The sequence below is a fragment of the Poecilia reticulata genome, linkage group LG19, assembly GCF_000633615.1.
Source record: "Poecilia reticulata strain Guanapo linkage group LG19, Guppy_female_1.0+MT, whole genome shotgun sequence".
NCBI classification, from domain to species: domain Eukaryota; kingdom Metazoa; phylum Chordata; class Actinopteri; order Cyprinodontiformes; family Poeciliidae; genus Poecilia; species Poecilia reticulata.
The window spans coordinates 12,299,323-12,323,388 of NC_024349.1; the positions used below are offsets into that span (position 1 = coordinate 12,299,323).

Here is a 24,066-nt window from a genome sequence, read left to right on the forward strand (position 1 = left end):
AGTAGTAGTAGTAGTAGCAGTAGCAGTAGCAGTAGTAGTAGTAGCAGTAGTAGTAGTAGTAGTAGAAGTAGTAGTAGCAGTACAGGTAGTAGTAGCAGCAGTACTAGTAGTAGTAGTAGCAGCAGCAGTAGTAGTAGTAGTAGCAGCAGCAGTAGTAGTAGTAGTAGCAGCAGCAGTAGTAGTAGTAGTAGTAGCAGTAGCAGTAGCAGTAGCAGTAGCAGTAGTAGTAGTAGTAGTAGCAGCAGTAGCAGTAGCAGTAGCAGTAGCAGTAGCAGTAGTAGTAGTAGTAGTAGAAGTAGTAGTAGCAGTACAGGTAGTAGTAGTAGTAGTAGTAGTAGTAGTAGTAGTAGTAGTAGTAGTAGTAGTAGTAGTAGCAGTACAAGTAGTAGTAGTAGTAGGAGTATATAATACAGAAAAAAGGACATAAAATGTCAAAAAACTCTTTTTAAAACTGGTATCAAAAAAGTCTTACCATCCAATAATGACAAAAGAAAAAGTCAAAAATAACAAATTCAGTAAAATAATAATAATTTCTTTTATTTCTTTATTTATTTTTATTTATCTATTTTTTTAGTATTTTCTTTCTTTGCTTTTTAAAACTGGTATCATGAAGTGTTAACATCCGAAAATGACAGAAGAAAGATAAAAATGCAGAAAATAATAAAAAGGCAAATTTGTGTCCAGGAATTTCACCGCTCACTCCAAAAACACAAAATCTTGCCAAGTATAACAAAATTAACTCGCAAGTAACTTTTAAGCAAGAAATAGGAGCTTCTTTTTAGTTCATTTTTCCTTAATATTAATGAAAAAGTAATAGTCATAATGAAATAATCTGTCTGCTCCCTTGAATTTCACTAAAATCCCAGAAATTGAACTCTTMACATGTCATGACAGCAGTCTTCAGTCAGAGGCCTTTTCAGATTTGTTGTGAGACTGACTGCTACTGCACCACCATCCACAACTCTGTAAGATATTTCAATGATTTGAATTACAACAACAGTCAATTTCCCTTTGGGATAAATAAGGTACTTTTCAATTTGAATTAAATGCAGAAAAATAAAGAAATATAAAAATTTTATGTATGTTCTACCTATTTTTGTAACCTTCTTTAACAATGTGATGATTTAGGGAAATAAATATCAACTTGTGTATTTTTTTTTATCTCCACCTCTTGTTTTTAGACAGGGAAACACCAAAAGCTAAAAAAAAAAAAAAAAAGCACAGCAGTTTATACATTTCTTGAAAACAAAAGACTCCTTACCCAACCTCCACTTTCTTTCTTGCTTGGTTTCTTTTTTGAATTATTATTAACTCTGCTGAGAGCTCATGCTTATTGCTGGTTCAGTTTGGTAAACCAGAATCATCCTTAGTGTCCCGCATGGGGGTCTCTTACGCTGCGGCGAAACGCATCGAGCTGCTCTGGACTAAAAGCTAATGTCACACCCTCACAATGACGAGCGGCTACTCTGCAGCTGAAATGATGTTGATGCATCACAAGCTGCGCTAATGGCATGAAATGGTGCTCATTTTCATCCTCCTAAGTGGTTCAAGTGGACATTTTGAGGGCAGAAGAAAGTGGAAAGTGATTGAATGACATCAGTGGCAGAAATCCATCAGCTAAACGTGTCCATCCTTCACTAGTGTCTTGTGAAAGAGACGCTGAGGAGATCACGAGATTAAGAATTAAGCCTTTTGTTCTGGGCTCTGAAATTGTCTAGATAGGATCTAAAGAGTCAAAACCAGGAAGCACATTAGAGGGATGGGGGAAAAAAAAGAAAAATATTGGAATATAAAGTAAAAAATGTGTTGATCCCACCTGACCTTGCTGAAAATAAAACGATGTGACTCACCAGCTGTTTCTGCAAACTTACACGACTGACCAGCATCTCCCCAGATATGATGTCCCACAAAGCCCAGGAGATGCAAGTCCTGAAGAAACATCTCCATTTTCCTGTTGATGATGTTTTTTTACAAGTGTTTTTTTTTTCTCTCCTTATGGTTTAGTTTGCATGTTGACCTTTACGACCCTCTCTGGTGACACCAAGCAGCCAAACGTTTTGCTTTTTGATTAAACCAAATGTAGAAGCATAGATTTTTTTGGTGCCTATAAAAAGTTTTCAAMCCCTGGATGTTTTATTCTACTTATTTATTTTCTAAATCAATCATGATGTGTCAAAATGTGWCTATTTTGAAAAAAATAAATAAATAAGATAAAACATCCAAGGAAGTGAAAACTTAATGAGCAGTGGGTCCTCACAGAGTAGCATCTGTTGTGAAAATGGGCCTTACAAGGTGAGAAATGCAAAAACACACACAGAATAATGACAATCATGTGTCAATAAAGGGTCACCTTTGCTTACCTGGTCTCCCGGGTGACGAGGAAGAAGCTGTCGTCGGGAGCATCGATCCAGTTGGGACGTCTCTTACGAATCATTACTCCTCCTCTGGTGTTTCCGCTGCTGCTGCGGCCGTTGTGCTGCAGGAACAATGGGTTACGATGGTTTTACTACAACAAACAGTGATGAAAATGTGAAGGAAAAACAAGACGTTCACTTACGATGAGAGGTCCTCCTGTTGAACCAGGGTTTTCTGCAAAAAATAAAAAATAAAAATGGTGGCACAAGAATAAATATGTATACATACATGCACCAGATATTTACATAAAAACATTTTTCTCTCACAGTCTGGAGTTAAATCAGACCAAACTTGTCTCGTTTTAGCTTAGATAGAATTAGCAAAATTATTTATATTTGCTAAATACCAGAAAACTTGATGGGAATATATAACTCCAGAAAAAATTTTGAGACAACTGAACTGAACCCCATTGGTTATTCCACCAAAGATTTATTTCTGAACTCTTCTTGAGTTAAAACATTAGTATTGTTGTTTCTAAATGAATATGAACTTGTTTTCCTTGCATTATTTGAGGTCTGAAAGCATTGCATATTTTTTTGTTATTTTGACCATTTCTCATTTTCTGCAAATAAAAACTAAATTTTGTCTTGGAATTTCAGAGACATGTTGTCAGTAGTTCATAGACTAAAAGAACAATATTAATTTTACTCAAACATATAGCTACCTATAAAAAGTAAAACCAGAGAAACTGGTATACTTGTATGTGTAATTTTTGCTGTGTGTGAATTCAAGAAAATAACATAAAAACAAATTTTATTTGTGCACCAAGTTCTTAATCTGACAAAAACACATCAATTAAGTCCTTAAGGTTCAAAGTTTGTTAAGCTTCTAAACACAAATGTACAAGAAAACTCAATTGTGAATCATTTTTTAGATTCATTTAATTAATTTATCCATCTTTCTGCTTTAAGCTGCTATTAAACACTACCTTTTTAAATTCAAGCAAAAAAACAAACATTTAACTTAAAAAAAAATCTATCAAATTACTGAACAGAGTCAAAAGTTGACTGGTTTTTGCTGAGGTGGCTCCAATTTAGCAGCAAAAGTTAATTAAATTAATTTTATAAAGCAGTAAGAGTGGGTTTCTCCCCTTCCGTCTCCTACGTTCTTGAAATGATCTCAGATAGCCTGATTTTAACAAACAAACAAACAAACAAACAAACAAACAAACAAACAAACAAACAAACAAACAAACAAACAAACAAACTCCTCCCTTGTACCTGAACGCCTCTCCGGGTCAGCCCTGCTGTGGTGGTGGTAGCTGCGTTTTCCCAGCATGCCGTGGGGTCCGTGCGGGAGAGAGGAGAGGAGGCGGCGAGGCGGAGGCGTCTGCAGGCCTGGGGTGCGGTGGGAGCGAGGGGCGTGGGCCATGGGCCGGGACTCTGGAAGAGACACCACACACTGGAGCTGCATGAACTGGCTCGTTCACACCGCCTGAATAATTGATGCTCAGACGCAGTTCGGACGGAGTTCGGGCTGATATCACTGAGCGTTTACCTAGAAACTGCAGGACACTGGTCAGAGTGCTCCTTTGGGCCGCTCTGGTTTTGGGTAGCCGGGTCCCCTGCCCTTCTGACACCCTCAACATGTCTAAACCAAACACACACACACACATATGTATATCTTTGTATCGGTCGTTCCCTTTAATTAATTTGACGCATTTGCGATGCATGAGCGTGAAAAACCAAAATTGAGATCTGGATTCATGCATACATGCACACTCAGAAAGAAATGCCTTGCAAGACATGTAGATGAAAAGGTGAGGGAGTCACAAAAGGAGCTGGATGTGCATGAGAGTGCATGCATGGGGGGGATGGCTGGTGTGTGTTCCTGTAACTGCTGATGGACACAAAACAGACACATGAAGCACAAGGACTCGGAGGAAATGCTTTCAGGACTGACTTTATTGGAGATGTATCCCTCACATTCACACAGTTAATGAAAGGAAAATCAAAGGAGGAGGAAAATGAGCGGAGAACAGAGGAAGACGGCAAAATCCTGTCTCCAGGATTTACAAGACAGACGAGGCTTCAGGATGGTTTCAAATGAATATTGCATGATCTGAACACAGGACATGAGAAGGCGGTCCGTCCTGCGGTGGGTGAGACGGTGATGCAGCAAACACTTCATGTGCCCTGCAAAAGTATTCATACCCCTGCAAAAACACAAACTCTTACCAAGTAATTTTGGTCCTCTAGAAATAAGTGTAACATATTACACTTATTTCAACTGTAATATGTTATTACACTTGAAATAAGAAAAACTAACTTGAACATAACTTTTCAGCAAGATAAACTTGTTTTAAGTAAATAATTCCTTAATATTGATGAGGTACTTGTTCTATTGGCCGATAAATGTCCCATATTATAAGTAATTATAACATGGATTATTATTTAGCTGTTTAACTACTTGTTGCCAATGGAACAAGTACTTTTTTCATCAATTTTAAGGAATTATTTACTTAAAACAAGCCTTTATATCTTGCTCAAAGTTACTTTTAGGTTAGTTTTGGCTTATTTCAAGTTTGAAGTAGAGACTAGACCAAAAATACTTTGTAAGACTTTGTGTTTTTTCAGTGTAAGGAGCACAGTACACTGAAAAAAAAGAGAATGGAGCACTAAAATTAAAAAGCTGTGCTAACTGGTCACAAGTAATTTAATGAAGTTTGGCTAACTTAATTTATTTACATTTGTTTAACTTGACAATAAAAGAAATAACTTAACTTGGGTTAACTTAATTTGATTCCTTGTGACCCATTAACACAAAATATTTAAGTTGGATCACTTGTTCTGTTTTTTCAGTGTCGATGGGTCAGAATAAAAGCTGTGATTTCCTTTTCCCCAGAAAGTCAGGCCGACTCCTCCAGGGGAGAAACTCAGGCTATGTTCACACTGCATCTGCTCCAATATGATTTTTTTTTTCTGAAATTAGTTTTTTTTTTTGTGTGTGGTCACTCACATTACTTTAAAATATTGCCTATGTCTGACTTCAGTGTGAACTGTTTGTGCTTCCAAACTGATCTGCAATAATGACGTCTCAAACGCTACGGAAGTAGATTAGAGCCACCAAAAAAATTGTAATTAAATTCTGACTTTGTCTCCCTCAGAAATTTGGCTTTAATGTCAAAATTCTAATTCTGTATCAATCTGTGTAAAAACACAAATAAATAACCAAACATTCTCATGTTGTCTGTGACGGCGTATTAGGACCATATAAAAATAAGGCGTAAATTTCCACAAAAATAAAAACTCAGTCTCAGAAATTTTCAAGAAAAAAAAAGTAAATTTCTGATCTCCAAAAGTTGGAAAACTGCAAGATAAAACTCAAGCATTAAAATTATTCTCAGAAATTTGTTAGAAAAGAAACTTTAAAGATTTCCTTGATTTTTCAAGAACATTTATGTGATTAATCTGAATATTTCTACGCCACAGTGTTATGTTGAAAACCTACATTTATCCACAGTGAATAAATGTAGATAAATGCACATTTATTCATTTATCCAGATTTAAGAGTAGATCTATGCTGGTGGTGCATAAACAAACATTTCTGATTCTGATTAAAGTAACAAAAAAAAACTGAATTCTGAGGGGGAAACAAAGCTAATTCTGACATTAAAATAAAATTTCGTTCTTTTTTGTGGCCCTAACCTTTATCTGCAAAACTCTTTGGTCCAGAAAACATGAAAGAAATGAGAATTTATTTTTATAAACCGTCTATTCAATGGAGGCTGGTGAATGTTTCAGCAGGTGATGAGGAGAAATTTCACAAATAAAGTAAAATTCTATATTTGGTATTTTGTTTGAGTTGACCCATCTCTCTGAAGGTGAATGGGAGTGTTGGGTTGAGCTACCTGTAGAGCCATCCTACAGCAAGAGTTAAACGTAAAAACACCAGACTGATAAATGAGGTAGATCACCAAAAATAACTTCAGATCAAATCTAAATAAAGCTGATGGTGATTGTGCTTGAATTGTAGCAGGAATGTGAAACAGAACCAGAGGTATGAATACTCAGGAGTCCGTCCAATCACAGTTCATCTTTTCCAATACAAATAAAAACACATACAGTCATGAGAAAGGAGGAGATGCATGAGCAAAAGAAACAAAATGGCGGAGCTGAGGTTCAGTATTTACAGCCAACATTTACGTTTGAGTCATGACAGCACAGATGGCGCCATGCAAAATAGAGCTTCTTACTAAAATACATTTTCTCTACATGTAACTCCTGCAAAGATACGGCTCAGACAACAACACGGCCCCTGATGGAAGTTATCATAATATTGTTACTTATTTGAAGATTCTCTGTCGTTGCAGGTGTGAGTGTGCAAAATGAATGTTTTAACCACTAGATCTGAATTAAAAGATCAAAACAACAGAAAATGAACAAAAAAAAAAACGAATGAAAAGATGATCAAAACTCAGTTATGAGGACAGGCAGCCTTTATTGGAAACAGGGGGTGGGAGAATACAAAAACAAAATAATAATAACAATAATAATAAAAACAGAATGAGACAAACGAGGGTAGCGATGGTGGTCGATGGTGGGGAGATTGGGGTGAGGAGAGAAGAGGAAGGGTGGTGTGTGTGTGTGTGTGTGTGTGTGGGTATGTGGCAGAAGTTAGGAGGAATTGAAAGAGCTCTTACACTCCGCCTTTATGGCCCCACAGTTAATGGGGACAAAGGGCCGGCGCGCAGCACGGCGCAGCCTGATGATGTCCCGGCACATGTGCCGAGCCAGTTTGGTGAGGCGGGTGGCCTGCAGCAGGAAGGCCTGCTTGGTCTTCATGGAGGACTTGGGGCTGCCGCTGTTCCTCATCGGTACCATGTGGTTGGACTGGCGGGGAACGTGACTCCTGGAGCGCGACTCCTGGACGGACAGAGGAGGAAAGAAACTGTCAGGCTGCCATTTTGTTATCTTAAACTGTACCAAAGTCAGTGGTAAGCAGGTCAGAAGACTAAAAAATTGCAGAAGAAAAGCTTACAGACTAGGATTAAAATGAGTTAAGTTGGTTTTATTAGTGATTTTCTTCTACAGAAACATTGATTCCTGGGCTCCTACATATTTTTCACACCACTTTTCCCAGACTCTGACTTAGTACAGATGGATGGACGGATGGAAAGAATGAAGAAAAGATTGATGGATGGATAGGTGGGCATCGATAAATAAACACATTGATGGACAAATTAATGGACGAATAAAAATGACAGAGTGAAGCATGAATAAATGGCAAGAAGGATGGATTGATGATGAAGAAGAGACTGACAGAACTATGTAGAGAAACAACTAATAAATTATTTAATGGACGGATGGATGGATGAATGGCTGAATTACAGAAGGACTGAGGTAGATTAATAAATGGAGGTATGAACGGATGGAGGGATGAATAGGTGAATGAATGATGGATGGATGACAGTGAATTAATGGAGGGATGGATGGATCCATGGATGACATATTAAAACATTTCTATGCACCAGATTTAAAACAGTTGCTTTTTCTTGTTTGTTTTTAGGAATGCAGCTCTTTATCACTTTAATCCAACAGGAAATAAGGACTCCGTCAATCCAGATTATTCCAGATTGAAGTCTGTGTTGGAACGCTGTAATTTAATCCACCACTAGAAGCTGTGAAGCTCTTAAAAAACCAACTCTGAGCACCAGAAACAACCTTTATGTTGTTCCATCAGAACTAATGCAATCACATCCATCACAACCAGGGCTCCCAGTATGCTACCGCGCTAATATGATTAATACCACTGGTTTTGAATACCAACTCGTCTCACATTATGCTGACCGCTTATGCAGATGAAGCTGCAGTCCTCGCCTGTGAGGCGATTTTCTTTGTTACAAATGGTCAGCTTCCTCCATTACAAAAGGCCTTGAGAAACTGTGTGACCCTATTAGCGTCCAATATGTGAAACTCACTACAATATGCTGCTAGTACGCTGAATAATTGATGCTAGCTGGAGATATCACAGACACACTGCATCGGTACATTTCACACTCTTACAAATGAATGATTTTCTGCTTATTCTACATGGATTAAAATATTTTTGCTTTGCTTCAATTCTTCATGTAATGTTTTTTATTACAAATGGCCACTACTTTGAGTTTTAAAGCTCATTTTGTTGATCTAGGACATTTTGGGCCTGGTTGTGTCAGAATGCAGGGTTTCCCACAGTGTTCTATAAGCCTGGTGGGCCACCAGGCTTTACTTGTGCCCCCACCAGGCTAAGCATTGCTTATTTATTTAAGTCTTTTGAAGATGTTTGCATTTTTAAAGACTTTATACTTAGTGTTGAGGTATTAATCTTCCAATAACACATGATTATCAAGTGATATTTTCAAAATTCCTGTCAACTTTAAACATTTTTTAACTCAAAAACATGACGGGCCGCTGGATGAATAACTGCCGATTGCCCAACCACTGAGGTAAGCAAGCTTTCTGGGGGAACCCCAGAATGTATAACATAAAACACCTTAAAAAAAGCTGTAAAAATATTAATAAATAGCACTATCTGCATTTGATAAATACATCTTAAAATTACATAATATTGAACATTGTTTTTGTAATCACAATGACTGATTTTGTGGTGCTAAATTAGAAATACTTGCAAGAAGTTTTGCTATATTTGCGCTTTCAGTTACTTGCCGTATATTTGACACGAAGTAAAGGTGAGTATGAAATACTGCCACCTGCAGGTGGGAGTTAGGAGTCACTTAAATCTGATGTTTTTAACTATTTCGGAAAATTTAGTATAGGGCTGAAATGACTAATCGGATTAATAGTGATTAATCGATTACTAAAATAATTGTTAACTAATCATATAATAGATTAATTGTTAACTGGAGTATGCAGTTTAAAAAAAAGGTAATTTGCTGAAAGAAAGAAATTCAGAGCAGTAATTAAGCTAAAACTACAAAAAAATAAATATTTTGCATTCAAGACAAAAACACTTTTTAGCAAAACTTTAGCTTCATGCAGTTTAGATTTCATAATTAGGATTGATTTAGCATTTTAGGCAATAAATATGTATTTTATCTTTTAAAATTTTGTTATATTTTGTTATTTAAAGAAGGGTTTAAATTAAAGATCTTTAGAATGTACCATCTATTTTATCCAATTAATCATCAGAATAATCAATAATTACTAAAACAATCATTAGTTGCAGTCGAATTTGCAATTATGTATCAGTGCGAGGGTCTGCTGAGTTTATGAGAATTAGCACAATCTCAATCGATTTTCTGTAACTTGGCAGAAAACCAATAAAAACTGCTTTGATTTGCTTCCACTTATGCATCCCTCTGGAGTCTCGAGGGCCACGTTAAACGTTTTGGCGGGCCACATGTGGCCGGCGGGCCTCCAAGTTTGTAACACAAGATCTTGAACTTACATTGCTTGCAGGAGTCGGGGAGGTCCTCTCCTCTGGGGCCTCGGCTCTGCTCGGCATCTTCAGACCGCCGTACTTCTTCCAGTACATCCAGCAGGAAACGCACAGGCGGCACTGCATGTTGGGAGGCCCCCAGGAGTACCACTGGGCCGACTGCATGGCTGCTCAACGCACAAAACGCAATAAATCCAGTTAGCGGAGCGCACTGGAAGAATCAACACCTGTCCACAGTGCCTTAAATAATTCAGCTGTTATTTGAACTCCACTAGTAAACATCTGAAAYGCTGTTCACACAGCWGGCAGGACAAAAGATAAACAAATGCATTTCCTCTGTCCGTTCATGTTACTGTAATATAGAGGTCAGTAAATTATCAAAAGGTTAATATAAGTCAATAACTCAAATAAAAATAGACATGTAATCTAGATTAACCATATTTTAAGCATTTATTTTTGGTAACTTTTATAATTAGAGCCAACAGCTGYYGGACTTTTTCCTTTCACTCAACTTTCAGTTAATATTCTTGCATGCACCATTCTGAACAGCTGCCAATTAGGGCCGCAACTAATGAATATTTCAGTAATTAATTAGTTTTGGTGATTAATTAGATACAAAAAATTGGTGCATTTTACAGATTTTTCATTTAGCCACTTAAACTTATTTTATAAAGTATTAGAAACACATTAAACATATTCAATTTATGCAAAAATTATTATTTTATTTAAAAAGAATTGAGTTATTTGTATTTCTATGTATGTACAGTATTGCATAAAATAYACGCAAGTATTTAAATGAAGAATCGGTAGAATGGGTCAGTTTTCTTATCCAATTAATCGATGAATAGAGAAAATATTCCACTGACWACAGATTCTTTATAAAACAACTTACAATGATAAATATTTATCTTATATGTAAAAAAAAAAAAAAAAAATCGTAATTTTTCCAAAAATAATAAATAAAAACTTTCTATGGAAACTATCTGAATTCAGGACTTTTCTTTTTAAGCCAAACRCATCGTCATCAAACAAACAACATTCTGTCGCCCAGCGGAAAACTTTAAACATTTCTTGGCGTTTTGTTCTGGATTCATGTGGACAAACCAAACTCACTGTAGCAGCTCTCGCAGGCTCGGCCGCCTCCCGCTGCATGGAAGGCCCCGGGGCCCGCTCCGTTCACAGTCGCCATTTTACCGTTGGTCATCGAGATCTGGTTGGGGTTGGGTTTGTTGCTGTAAAGATGAAGAGCGATGTGAAAACGCTGCACTTTCATTACACACAAAATATGAAAAACATTTAATTTCACATTTTAATTTGAAGGAAGGAAACTTACTATGTGGGGATATAAACCTGCTTCAGCTTGCTTTCTGCCTCGGCTGCCTTCAGCCTTTTCTGCTCGTGGAAACACAGARTGAATTTATTCAATAGGAAATCAAAAAACAACAAGTCGCTCTGAACAGAAACCAATACACTATCATCCTAAATTTGTTTTTTTCAAAATGCCTAAAAAAGTTCCATCTCAGATCTTCTGTTTTCTGTGAGTTCTCGTTCAATACTTCAAAATCTGTGAGAAATTATAGATACAGAATTACAAATGTAAGCAATAAGACAAAAGAAACCTTTTCCAGACTGGGTAGAAGCTCATGTTTTTTACATTTATGGCTTTCCAAAGTCGTAGACAAAAATTTTAGACCAAATTTCTACACTACAGACTTTCAAACGCAGTTTTACAGGCTTGCAAAGTTTTATACAAGCCATAACTTAGTTTGAAAAGTTAAAGCCGAAGTTTTCAAAGTTGAACTCGAATCAATAATCCCTCCCTGGGGGTGAGAAACTACATTTGGAGCCTTTTTGTTGAGACATTCTGTAAGGGAAAGCACTGAAGATGACGAGCGTAAATGTAAAACCTTCATGTGGCACAAACAGCTCGGCTGCAGGGAGAAAGTTTGTTTTGAGTTCATTATAAGCTGCTTAAAAGGCTCCCTGTGGAGTTTTTATTCATTTGCCAGGGGTCCTGATTGTTTTTGGTCTTGCATGAACACGGTAAACATAATCTGTAATTTCACACAGCAGCTTTGAGCTAATTAACACAGAGAAGATGAATATCTCAAAAAAAAAAAAAAAAACACAAATCAGTGCAGCAGCCTCACCTGTTGCACATATCTGTCTGTGGTCTTCCACATGTAGTAGTACTCTATGATGCTGGTCAGGGACTTCCACGGCAGCTTCACGACGCAGGAGGAGCCAAACACAGAGCGAAGGTTGGAGAGGGAGACGGAGAGCAAATTAATAATATTAATACCTCATGTTCCTGCCGTCTGGGCGCAGAGCGTTCATGTTTATTCATGAGACGTCGTGACCACAAAGGCTGGGAGCGTCTGACTTCGCTCGCTTCTGGCCGCAGACGACGACACGCGCGCAGTGATTCACATGCTTAATACGTATTCATGAGCACCTGCTGCAGCCGCCCTAATTCAATTGTATCCTGGTTGTATTTTTGAAGTTCAATTAGAGAGAGATTAGAAAATGAAAGAGTCGTCCAGACGAGGATTGAGAGGGAAAACTGGAAAATTTGCACATTCAGAAAATTTAGGGATGAAACAATGAATAAAATTATTCATGACAAATCAATTATTAAAATAATCAACTAATTTAGTAATTAGAGTATACAAACTCAAAAAATGGCTACTTGCTGAAAGAACAACATACTCTTTCAATCCAAGAATGTACAAAAGATATAGATGTTTTGCATCTAAGATAAAAAAACAACATATTTATCTTGTCATAGTTTTAGATTCCTCTGGTTCAAATTCTGYTAAAAATCTTCAAATAAGAACCGTCTGCAWCCATTTATTAATYGATAAAGACAAAAAAAGTCAGACTTTATGTTAAATCAAGCAGAAAGAGATGAGCTTTCCGAAGTATTTTTTAGCTGCAGATGCATCCTTTGCTACAAATGATCAAGCATGCACTAAATGAATGCTTCTAATGCATTTTACGGCAATAAAATGTTTATTTTCATGTTTGATGTTATTTCTAATAATGTAATAAAAAAGATATAAGATTTATCAGATTAATTGACTAATCGTCAGAATAATTAATCCTTAGCTGCAGCCCTAATAAAACTTAGTCTGTGCTCCGTTTAAAATCAGCGAAGGTTTTGAAGTTTCTCACAGCAGATCAACTTTTAAACTTGCACATAATTTACACCAAGGTCGCAATTCAGTAAGGAAACAAACCAAACACCTACAAAGTCTTGTCGGATGTCATTGAAGTCTTTCCCATATTTCTCCAAAGCCTCTTCAAACATGGCCGCTTCCGAGGCGCTCCACTCCTCCATCTCATCCCTGCAGAGCACTGGGCCGCCCGCCGGGACCAGAACGCTCAGAGCGCTGGACAGGTCGTAGTTATGGCGGTGCAGCGTGTCCATCGCGTGGAACTAAGGGAGAACGAGGGTTATGATGAAATCCTATTTAGAAAGCAGCAGCGTGACAGAAACAGAAGCACCGTTTAGAGCTTCTTCTAAAACATTAAGACACTTAAAGCATCCTGCCGGTTCCTAAATAGAGACACTAGTATTGAATGCAACAGAAACTTAAGCATTTATATCATCCAAACATTCATCCCAGATACCATAATCTGATTAGGATTGAACTCAAAGTGCATCTTGTTGATTGAAGCCTTTATAGAGTGAAAATGGTGGGTCGTTTCCAGAAAGAAAGCGTGTCCRACTCACCAGTGTGATGTCTCGAGAGGCTGCTGCTGCACTCATGTGCAAGCTTGGTTGTCGAACTGAACTGCTGCAGTCCAGCGCTCGCGCAAAGGTCCCGACCGCTCTGAAAAAACCCAACGACAAACAAGAAACTCGTGAAATAAAAGCGAACGGGTGGAATTTTCCCCAATTTCACTAGAAATACACAAAACATGTACACAAATAAGAGCACCGCTACTTTGATGATGAATTTACTCAAGTAAAAAGTAGCCAAGAACTTACTCCAGGAGGAGTAGAAAAGTAAAAAAAATCTAGTATTTAAAAATACAGCATCAGACAGACCAAAATRTGTGGACATTTTGGAATTTTTAAAAGGACCAAAATGAAAATAATTCATATAAATAACATAATTACAAAATCAGGCAAAGGAAACATTTTTCCAAATCAATTTCTTTCGATATAAAACTTAAAAASTGCAGCTCTGTGTCTGGTGAATGTTTGGTTTGTTCTTTATTCAGTAAAATTACTCAGTGGGTAACTTCACCCAAAACTTACTCAAGTAATAGTAGCAATACTTTATAATAAAATTACTCAAGTAAAAAGAACAGTGTAGTAAAAATACTCCTAAAAGTAATTTTTTTCCCCAACAGGATACTCRAGTAAATGTAACGAGTTACTACCGAAYTCTAAACACTATTCATCCAGAAATATGCTTTATGTAAAACAGACTATAGTCTACATTTGTTCTATAAATGTTTAAATCAAATGAGAAAATAAACATTGTACATAAGAAACAGCTGAACAACTTAGTTCAGCCAGGATTTTTGATCTTTCTGACAGCAGATTGGGTTTATRTGACCATGAGGCAGCAATCTGAGCAGAAAGGTGACCTACCGCGCCACCACTAGGAACTGATCTATCTGTTTGTCGGTCAGAGGACACTCTGGATCCCAGAGCTTCTCTTCCAGTTTGGACTGGTCCCTGTCATCTGCCTCTCCTGCAACACAAAGGAAGCCTCTTACAGAGCGAACTGGAGCACGATTGCTTCAGAGAAACCAAAATGTCCAAGTGAATTTCAAACAACAAACTGCGACGCACCCTCCTGCAACATTTCAGGTACGTCTGCCTGAAAGCGCGGCCCCACTCGGATCTCTCCCTTGTCGGCCAGCAGGGTCTTCTGAGTCGGGTCGTACACCAGCGAGTAGAAGAAAGTGTCCTGAAGAGGAGCAGAAATACGTCACTGCATGCGACCGCTCTCTTCTGTCAAATTCATGAAGCTACACAATCAATACAGTGCCAGACAATGYGGGAAAAAATAAAGAAAAATCAACACCTGTCTGCAGGAAAAGAGTGGCTACATTTAAAAGCAACTGATAAATTGTCAGGCGAGAATGTTTTAGCGATTTATTCATTTAGCAAACTGAACTAGGTAGTTCAGACTTTCCTGCCTGAACAATCTGGTAATGTTGAATAAAATCTGATTATAAACAACTAACTGGTTCATTAGGGGATTTTACGTCTAGTTTATCTCTAACAATATGTAGCAGTAGGCTATGAATTCATATTGTAATCTATGTAGTTAATCCAGACCAGAATCCAAACAGACTAAAGTTCATTCACACAGCAGCTGAATGCGACTCAAATCCCAGTCTGAACCACCCAATTCTGATCTTTTCATGGAGAAAAAAATCTGATTTGCATAATTTTATATGTGTTACTAAGTCAGATATGTATCCGATTGTTTTCTGCRTTATGATTCTGCACCGGCAGAAGCCAGACGGAGTAAATCCAGATGTAAACAATGTCTGAAAACTATCATTATCGAACAGAGTCTACTGTGAAAACACCCTAAATGAGATCAAACCTTTTCAGGTTTATTTCAGCTTCTTGTTTTGTGAAGCTAAACCAAGATAGAAGTCAAATAAATGAGTTTAAAAGGAATCTAAAATTAGGAAATAAGATAAGTGTGGYGAGTTATTCCATGATGTTCAGATAAAAGATCAAGCGGTGGTAGCAGATGTGGTTTCCCTCCCCTCAGGCTTACCTCTTTGTCAAGGTATGAAAGAACGGCTTCGGTCTCGTTCAATAAAGCGACGCTGCACTTCCCCCTGATGGAGAGGGAGGAAGGGAAGCACGCACCATGTAAAACATACTCAAAGGAAGTGGCCTGTGCCTGTAATGCATTTGTGGCTGAATGACTTGTCCACATGCGCTGCCTGCAGATGACGAGCGGCGCGGYACAGAAAACAGTCTGCATGCGTGTGTGAGCTTGTGTTTTAGTACCTAATGTGTGTCGCAGGCAGACTCTCATACTGTCGGGAGAGGAAGAGCTCTCTGTGACGAAGCTGGTGTTTCTGTTTGTCTGTGAGCTCGGTCTCTGTTGGGTTCTCCTTCTCTTCTTCCAACTCCTCTGCAAAAGGCACAAAGAGAARAGGCCGAGTCAGAATAAACCCACCGAAGAAACAAGCAAGAGGAGGGGAAAAAAATGACAAGTCTAAGGGATTCATTTGGTTTTATTAGATGATTAAAGCGCTTCAAAATCAAAAACTTTCACTGGAATTTATGTAAGATTAAGAATGGGCAAATTTTAGGTTTTTGAAGATTTAATTTGTGGAAAATCTGACTTTTTATGTTCACCAATAAACTCTTTGGGTTTGGATCAGAATGATGTCAGTTTGCCCAAAATCCACCATCCGTTTCACAGCTTCAAGTTATTTGGACCTTGAATTCAAGTCAACTCTGACAGAATATTAGGATCAGGATAAGATTTTATTTTATTTTTTATTTTTTTAAATAAATTCATGATGTTACAAGAGTACGGTGAGCGTAATACAGGAATAAAGTCCTAATATGACCATAATAAAGTCGCAATATTTGGAGAATGAAGTAGCAATTTTATGGGAATGCCAACACGAAAAACAACAAATTATTCAAACGTTTTTCTAATTAAAATAACTTTTTTCTTGTAAATTTAAGACAGTCTTCTTGTGAAATTGCATCTTTATTCTGCTGATATTATGACTATATTATATTCTCGTAAAGCCTGGCCCTAATGTTAAGTCGTACAACTCACAGAACAAATGATTAAAATAAAAGCCAATTTTTGAAAATATTTGCTAACATTTTCATTTTTTTTTTTTATCTTGAAAAAAAGAGGAAAAAACGGTTAAAATCAGAAACTGAATCCAAGTAAAAAGTAGATTTTATTTTCAAGCCAAACTGAAAATGTGACCTGAAGCGCCGTATCCATCCATAAATACTGGATTTGCTGGWTTGGAGCAGCTGAGTCAACACACAAAGACAACAGCAGCAGATGAGAGCAAAATGCTCAAACTACAATCCAGAAACACCTTWAATTACTTTCCAGTGGATTTGTTAAACACTAATGAAAACAATGCAGTTTTATGATGACTGTAAAACATTTTTGTGATCTATTGACAACCATCAAAGTCCTTTATCGAGTTCAAACGACCAAAAGTCTCAGATTCTCAGTCCTGAATGCAGGTTTGCCACTTTAAGATTAAGAACAAGCGAGTTATGCATTAAACCTGATTTTTTTGCTCTGGTTTACGGAACAAAAGGAATCTAACCAGTTTAAAAACAGGTGAGCTCATTGCAGAATTTTCCATTTCCTCCATGATGGAGCTTGAACACAATGTTCTGAGTAAAGGGGCTGCAGCTGCTTCAGGGAGGTCTCTAAAAAATGAAGTTGGAGGAAGCAGGGAGATGCAAAAAGCTATTTCAAAGGAAGCCTTATTTTCTAAAAATGCTCCACATATTACAGACATATCTGTTTGATCCGTGGAGMCTTCTATGGTGTCAGCMTTCTGAAAATCTCAGTAAAGATTTATAAACCAACAGAAAATACAGGCAGAAACTGCAAACACTGAATGTTAACATAAGTTAGAGATCATAAATATGGAATATTAGTGTGTGCAACTGCAGAGCTGTGTAATGCCAACTGCTCTCATACAGAATGGATGAGCCAAAATCTAATACAAATATTTAATAATTTATCAGGCTCAAAAGGCTCCTGTGTCGTTAATATAAGTTAATCTGATATTTATTCTCTCAAATATTGAATTATGTGGTGCTAAAGTTTATTTTTCTAACTGATCTTAAAAGAAAAATAAATATATTGTGTGATATTTTAAGGTATTGAGCTATAATCTGCATTGTAAATAAGACGTGTTGTAATTCTTGTCTTCGCCTCATGATTTGGAGRATTTTACTTTACTTGGAGATTCTGACTGATGTTGGAGAAAGCTGCAATTTTTTTAAAGATTGTCTTATTTAGACAAAATATTTTATTTATTTTTATTATTTTTGACATTTTTCGTAAGGTATTGTAAAATAAATAGCGGCGATGCAACAATTGGATACYAATATCTGGATCAGTTCCGATATTGAAAAGAAAATCTACACGTATCCGTGACAATGTGGCAGATCTATGCAGTCTAATTCTGTACTTTGTGCTCTCCGTGACATCATGCCTTATTATTTATTTTACATTATATTTATAATTCCTAATTACACCTCTGAGCCATTTGACAGAAAGTTTGGTTGCAGTTTATTTTACATATTTGACCACAGCAGTCAACTTATTGTTTTTGTCAATTTCTTTATTATTTATTTTCCACTGCTTTGCTCTGACAGAACAAATTAAAGTTGTTATTACATGTCAGACTAAGTTTGTGAAGCCATTTGTGTATTTAGACACGATGCTGCTGATTAAATACCAAAATCAGAAAGATTTCAAACCGTATTTGAAACATTATGAATGAAAGTCAAACTATATTAATTAACTGTGGTTCAAATGTTAACACTAAGGAACTAAAAATGAATTAAACTTAGCCTTCCTTAAATTTCTTTCACCTTTTYTCTCCCTCTACTTCGGACAGGTATTTTAAGTTTTCCTTCACTCATGAGAGCAGCACACAGTTTCAAGCCGGAAGTGTTTGTTTTTCAAAATAAAGTACATTTTAACCTTTCATGATGTTTAAATTCATTTCAAACTCTGATTATGGTGAGTACAAGTSTACAACTATAGGATATGTAAATGTATATGCTTTACATATACAATATAAAAAATTTTCAAAAAAGCTTTTATTCTGAAGGTGTGGTGGCTTTTATTTTGCCACGGTGTTATCAGTTACATGTAGAGGAAACCCTGTGTAGTGCTTTTTCAAATACAGGAACTACAAAGTGCTTCACGCTACATTCACCCATTCATACACTGACAGTGGTAAGCTRCATTGTAGCCACAGCTGCCCTGAGGCAAACTGACAAAAAGAGATTCTGCCATTCAGTCGCGGAACCATTAACATTAATACACAACGTCCAGTTTTTCCTCTGCAGTTTATATTCATRCACTTCTCCAAACACAAATTTCAGCTGTAACTGAAAATGGTCTGAGCCAGCGACTCACTTGCATGTTTATCCGCGAGCTGGATGAGGCTGTGAGAGATGTCTCTCCTTCTGTAGAAACAAACCACCTTGGCCTCGACATTCCCACTGGCGGTCTGAAATAAGAGAGAATGAGGATCAAGGTTGGCATGAAGAAATGCAGCAAACAAGCCCATCTACACGACTCCAATTTCCCAGAAGAGCCAGATCTCCTTTGTGCATCCATCAAGTTGAGACAAGCTGGAAAGAACAGTAACGGTTTAAAAAAAAAGAAAAAGAAAAGATGATTGATTYATTGTCACGTTGTACAATTAGTCCAACGGGTGGACTGACAAGTATTAAATGGCAAAACTGATGCTGAGTGATTTAATGTGGGAGAACAGGTGCATCTAAATAATAGAGAAAAAGTGATTTATTTCAGTTATTCAACTCATTGGATGAAGTTGGCGTATAGATTCAGAAGTAACTGATTCATTAACTMAGGGGTGTCAAACTCATTTTCGTTTTGGGCCAAATCAATATCATGAATGCTCTTAAAGGGCCGGTTGTGCCAGAATRTATTGATAAAACCTGTTCACAAACTGTTAATACATCCTTAAAATTAAATAATATTGAACATCTTTTTAGTCCGTCCAGGATTTTACAATTGTTTTGTGAATTTTTTTGTGATTAAAAATCAAAAAGTTTGTGGTACTAATTTGGAAATATTTCTGCTTTTTTATATCTATAAATGCGACTTTTTATTACTCGCTGTTTAGATTGTGGACTATAATCTGACATTAAGGCTGAGGCATCCATTTAGTACAAGAAACTTTTTGACMATTTTTGTGGAAAATCTGCTATAAACTACCAATTAAATATTAGTGCAAAAAAAGTGTAGCGACTTGTTATTTTGTGTGAATTTCCATGATAACTCTCAAGAAACAGGACATATTGATTGATATAATTTGGCAGTAAACATAAAAACTGAACTGATTTGATAGATAAAGTAATACTTAAGCACATTTAGAGTTTCGTCTAGAACTTGGAGGGCCACATAAAAAGTTATGGCGGGCCGGATATGGCCCACASGCCTCAMGTTTGACACACAATTTAAACCACTGATCTTACTGATAACATCAGTGGTAGCTGGACAAGAAGAAGTGCAGAGAAAGGAAGAAATGTAGCAAATATATGAAACTAGGAAAGCTGCAGCCTTTGCATTCAGATTCATCAAAAGGTTTTCAACAAATCTGASAGTCTACACCAGTGGTGTCRAACTCATTTTYATTTTGGCCCATATCAAAAAACTGAATGTTCTTAAAGGGCCGGTTGGACTAGAATGTATTGATAAAACCAATTAAACTGTTAAAATATCAATACATAACTGTTTGTTTCAGCATTCAATAAGTGTAATATCTTTTCACACTGATCAGTCCAACCAGGACTTTGTGATTTTTTTATTTTTTTTTTGCAATCAAAATCACAGATTGTGTGGCATCAATTTAGAAATATTTGTAAGGAAATTTTACAATATTTGTATGATGCTAAAATTGACTTTATTAATTACCCTGTCGGTCACAGATTATAACTTGACATCAAGTAAGGCTGAGGCAGCTGTCACTTAAACCCAATATTTCTGGCCAATCTTGAGAAAAAAAATTCAGTAAAATCAGAAAAAATGTGGGGCTCTGTTGATTTTGTGTGAATTTACCGGATTTGTGAAAAACTGGACGGACGTGTYGATGTAATTTGGAGGTTAGAGGGCCACATAAAAGGCTACAGCAGGCCAGATTTGGCCCCCGGGCCTTGAGTTTGACACTAGTGGTCTACACCATCATGCGGTGTGCTGCTGAGTCAATAGTAATCACTGGAACCCTCCCTGACGAGATCAAGCCACAAAAAGGTCACTGCTGAAACTGCTGGCTGATCAAAGTGCTCTAAGCATAACAATGGAAAGTTTCGTGGAAGACAAATTGTGCAAAATCAACAGGGAGAGCCACAATTTTGAGAGGATTGCAAATGCAAAGCTCATTGAAGAGCTCGAGGATGATTCATTAAACGTGGCTTTATATATATTCAGGTCCGATTTATGTGATATTTCAGTTCTCAATAAGCGAGAATGACGGAAACATTTTMTCCACATATTACAGACATATCTGTTTGATCCACTTCATGTTTCTTCATTGAGATGATTTTATTTTCCAGCAGACCTCCTCATCTGGCCACATTCCCAAAAGTACAACTATTATTTTCATTAATGATGATCAAATCACTGCGTTTGATCGACTAGTWAACTAACCAAACCAAAACCGCATATGGAAAATGTATGGCGTCTTGTTCAGAGGAAGGTTCATCACCTCTATGAAATACAAAAGGAGCCCCAACCAATTGTTAAGTGTGTATAATGAACAGCACACAAACTTTATTTTGAGTTGTGTAAATCTTTGAAGTTTGTGTGTGTGTGTGTGTGTGTGTGTGTGTGTGTGCGCGTGTGTGTGTGTGTGTGTGTGTGTGTGTGCGTAATAAACTTATATAAACCACGAATTTCACTTTTTGCTCATATTTTAATCAAACAAGGTGCACATTTGTTTACAACCAGCAGATCAGACCAGGTGTCCTTTTGATTAGAAAATAAGAAATACATAGTAAAGCAATACAACAGCAGAAGTCATGTTACTCACCCCTCACTATCTCAAGTTTATTTAACAAACAACGAAGATAAGCGACGTATAAGCTCCYTTTTCTCTGCGAAGCAGCAATATTACACCGAATGTCTCCACTGAGAGCAAAGTGCAGCCAAAGTCAAATTCCTTGATTATGTGGCGAACAAAGAGTCTGATGCAACAATTCCCCGTTTTGTCTCTATTACATTAATAAATATTTTTTTAATAAATAAAACCTTATTTGTCATTTTCTCACTAAATATTTGCTTCCAATCTAACTATTCAACTCCATGCAAGCAAGCCTAGATTAACGATGCAATGTTTTGGTCTGCTTTGTGTTGGTTTAACTGACACACTCCTTGCAGACATGCTAAAAGAGGAACCTGTACACGTGACCAAGCTGGAACAGCATCAGATCATGTTGCAGATTTATTCCAGGTAAAAGCTGGTATCAGATTCTAGCTAACCGTGCATGCTAAGCACAAATACGTGGGCTTTAAAAGCCTTTATTACAGGTATTATTACGTCAACAAGCGCACACGCCCTTACAGGTGTGTCCAGGAATAAAAAAATAAATAAAAAAACGACAGTTGGGAGACAAAGGAACACCTGTCAATTTCAGTCAAACAATTAACACTTGAAATACCAGAGCGCACATAGACATAGGGGCAATAGGTGGAGGTTGCAGGCAGGAATCCAAGTTATTCCCCCTTCGGCACAAAAATGACAAACAATGCAGTTACCTTGTTGAGTTCTTCTATCCGACGGATCAGGTAAGGGTTACTGGAGGAATTTTCAAAGAAGACGTAATCTGCAACACCAAACAAGAGGTCATCAGAACATCATAGCCAAAATAAACACACTTATGACAAAACAAATCCAACTTCAACTATAGGAACATTTTTATTTGTGAGGATGCAACGAAAATGACTCCCAGTGAATTACAACCAAAATAAAATGCCCGAAAGCAAATTTATGAAATACTGTAAAGCATGATTTGTAGCTCTGAGACATTTATCAGAAAAGTTGGACTATGGGTGTAGAGATCCTGTATCCTTTCAAAACTTTAGCCAATTTCACATTATTATCCTTCCTTTTACCYGTTCTCTATTGTTCATGTATAGAGAACATTTTCCAAAAGCATCTAATGGAACAGTCAGACTATGAGAACGACAATGGAAAAGTTTATATAAAAGCTTGCTCATGTATTACAGTGACCTAGTCAAAGTCCAGACAGGAAACCATCTGATCTGTAGTAAGACTTGAAAACTGATTTTCAGAAATCCTCTCCATTAAATCTGACTGAGTTTGAGTTAGTATTCAAGGAAGAACTAACAAAATGTTCTATATACAACATGCAAAAGAGACTTGCAGCTGCAACTAGAGTATAAAGTGGCTCTATGAAGTCATTATTTATATTTCTAAAAAAAGTATTGTTTTACTTCAGAATTATGCATTACTGTGTGCTGATCTGTCAAATATACTCTTAAAATAAAATCTTGAAGATTATGTCTGCAAGTTGACAAAATGTGCCAAAGGTCGGAGAGCTTCTGCAAGGAAGCAACTTAAATAAATGTAAATATTACAGTAGTGAAAAAGCATCATCAGTCATTTTCACACTCAAAATCCAAGATGCTCCTGACATGATTAGCAGCAGGCGGTTCACATGTGATTGTCACCATTATAGACCTACTACCGCTTTCCTTGTGAATAAAAACTGATGATTATGTAAATAAGGGTTCAATAAAAACATGACGGCTGCTTAAAGCTTCCTTTTTTTAACAAAAGGTGATATTTCTGAGACTGGAGTTGGTTTAAAATGGCGGCTTTTGTCATAATTTATTTCTGTTACCCTTCCTCAAAAGTAAAATTTCAAAATGAAATTTAATTCCATCTAAAAACAGATTTAGATGACGATCCAGCCTATTTTCTGCTTAGCTTAAGTAAGGTGCTACTGACTCTTGTCTCTGATTCAGGAGCGATGCTGGAGTGACTAGATTTTTTTAGTTGGATGTTGGGGCAGTCATTCCCTCTGGTTTTGGATGCAGTGCAGCTGGAAGGATCTTTCTTCTTACTTTTTGACTTTTAGACAATTATGGATGCATAACCATGGCAACAAGGTATTGTTTCACAACTGGGAGCAGCTGATTAGCATCCCAAAAGCTCAAATGATATCTGAACTATGACGACAAATCCCAAAGCAGTTGAAAAGGTGATGCAGAGCAGAGAAACAAGGAAGAGATTCCAGCCATCACTTTCCCCCTAACAGGGGAAAGGATTCCCTACGTTTCTGTCCGGCTTTCTAACCATACAGCAAGATAGATTTAAAGAAGAGCGACAAAAGCAAGTGAGGTGGATTAGCAGTCCTTCCCAACAACTGATGTTGTCAACCAGGACATCCTACTGTATAATATCATCTCTGCAGCCTGGAAATTGAGCTGTTAGCATGTCATAAAGTATAAACAACAGATTTGGTCAGAAGCCTCTTAAGATTCAATGCAAGACTGA

The 24,066-nt window shown here is 37.1% G+C and overlaps 1 protein-coding gene across 2 annotated transcripts in view; it reads right to left on the minus strand.

Moving 5' to 3' along the window:
• The window catches only part of mta3 (metastasis associated 1 family, member 3), a 30,872-nt gene that overhangs the window by 5,307 nt on the left and 1,499 nt on the right, over nucleotides 1–24,066 (minus strand). Inside the window, exons 2-18 of one of the 2 annotated variants that reach the window (XM_008437070.1) lie at nucleotides 22,302–22,369; nucleotides 18,936–19,029; nucleotides 15,791–15,917; nucleotides 15,552–15,615; nucleotides 14,606–14,723; nucleotides 14,402–14,504; nucleotides 13,532–13,631; nucleotides 13,046–13,234; nucleotides 11,946–12,020; nucleotides 11,129–11,187; nucleotides 10,909–11,027; nucleotides 9,805–9,962; nucleotides 7,058–7,280; nucleotides 3,913–4,005; nucleotides 3,636–3,797; nucleotides 2,558–2,589; nucleotides 2,361–2,476 (exon numbers count right to left, since the gene is read on the minus strand). In XM_008437070.1, the coding sequence (XP_008435292.1) occupies nucleotides 2,361–2,476; nucleotides 2,558–2,589; nucleotides 3,636–3,797; nucleotides 3,913–4,005; nucleotides 7,058–7,280; nucleotides 9,805–9,962; nucleotides 10,909–11,027; nucleotides 11,129–11,187; nucleotides 11,946–12,020; nucleotides 13,046–13,234; nucleotides 13,532–13,631; nucleotides 14,402–14,504; nucleotides 14,606–14,723; nucleotides 15,552–15,615; nucleotides 15,791–15,917; nucleotides 18,936–19,029; nucleotides 22,302–22,369 (1,900 nt within the window). Of the gene's footprint in view, nucleotides 1–2,350; nucleotides 2,477–2,557; nucleotides 2,590–3,635; nucleotides 3,798–3,912; nucleotides 4,006–7,057; nucleotides 7,281–9,804; nucleotides 9,963–10,908; nucleotides 11,028–11,128; nucleotides 11,188–11,945; nucleotides 12,021–13,045; nucleotides 13,235–13,531; nucleotides 13,632–14,401; nucleotides 14,505–14,605; nucleotides 14,724–15,551; nucleotides 15,616–15,790; nucleotides 15,918–18,935; nucleotides 19,030–22,301; nucleotides 22,370–24,066 lie in introns of both variants that reach the window. The other variant, XM_008437071.2, reaches the window with a different exon arrangement.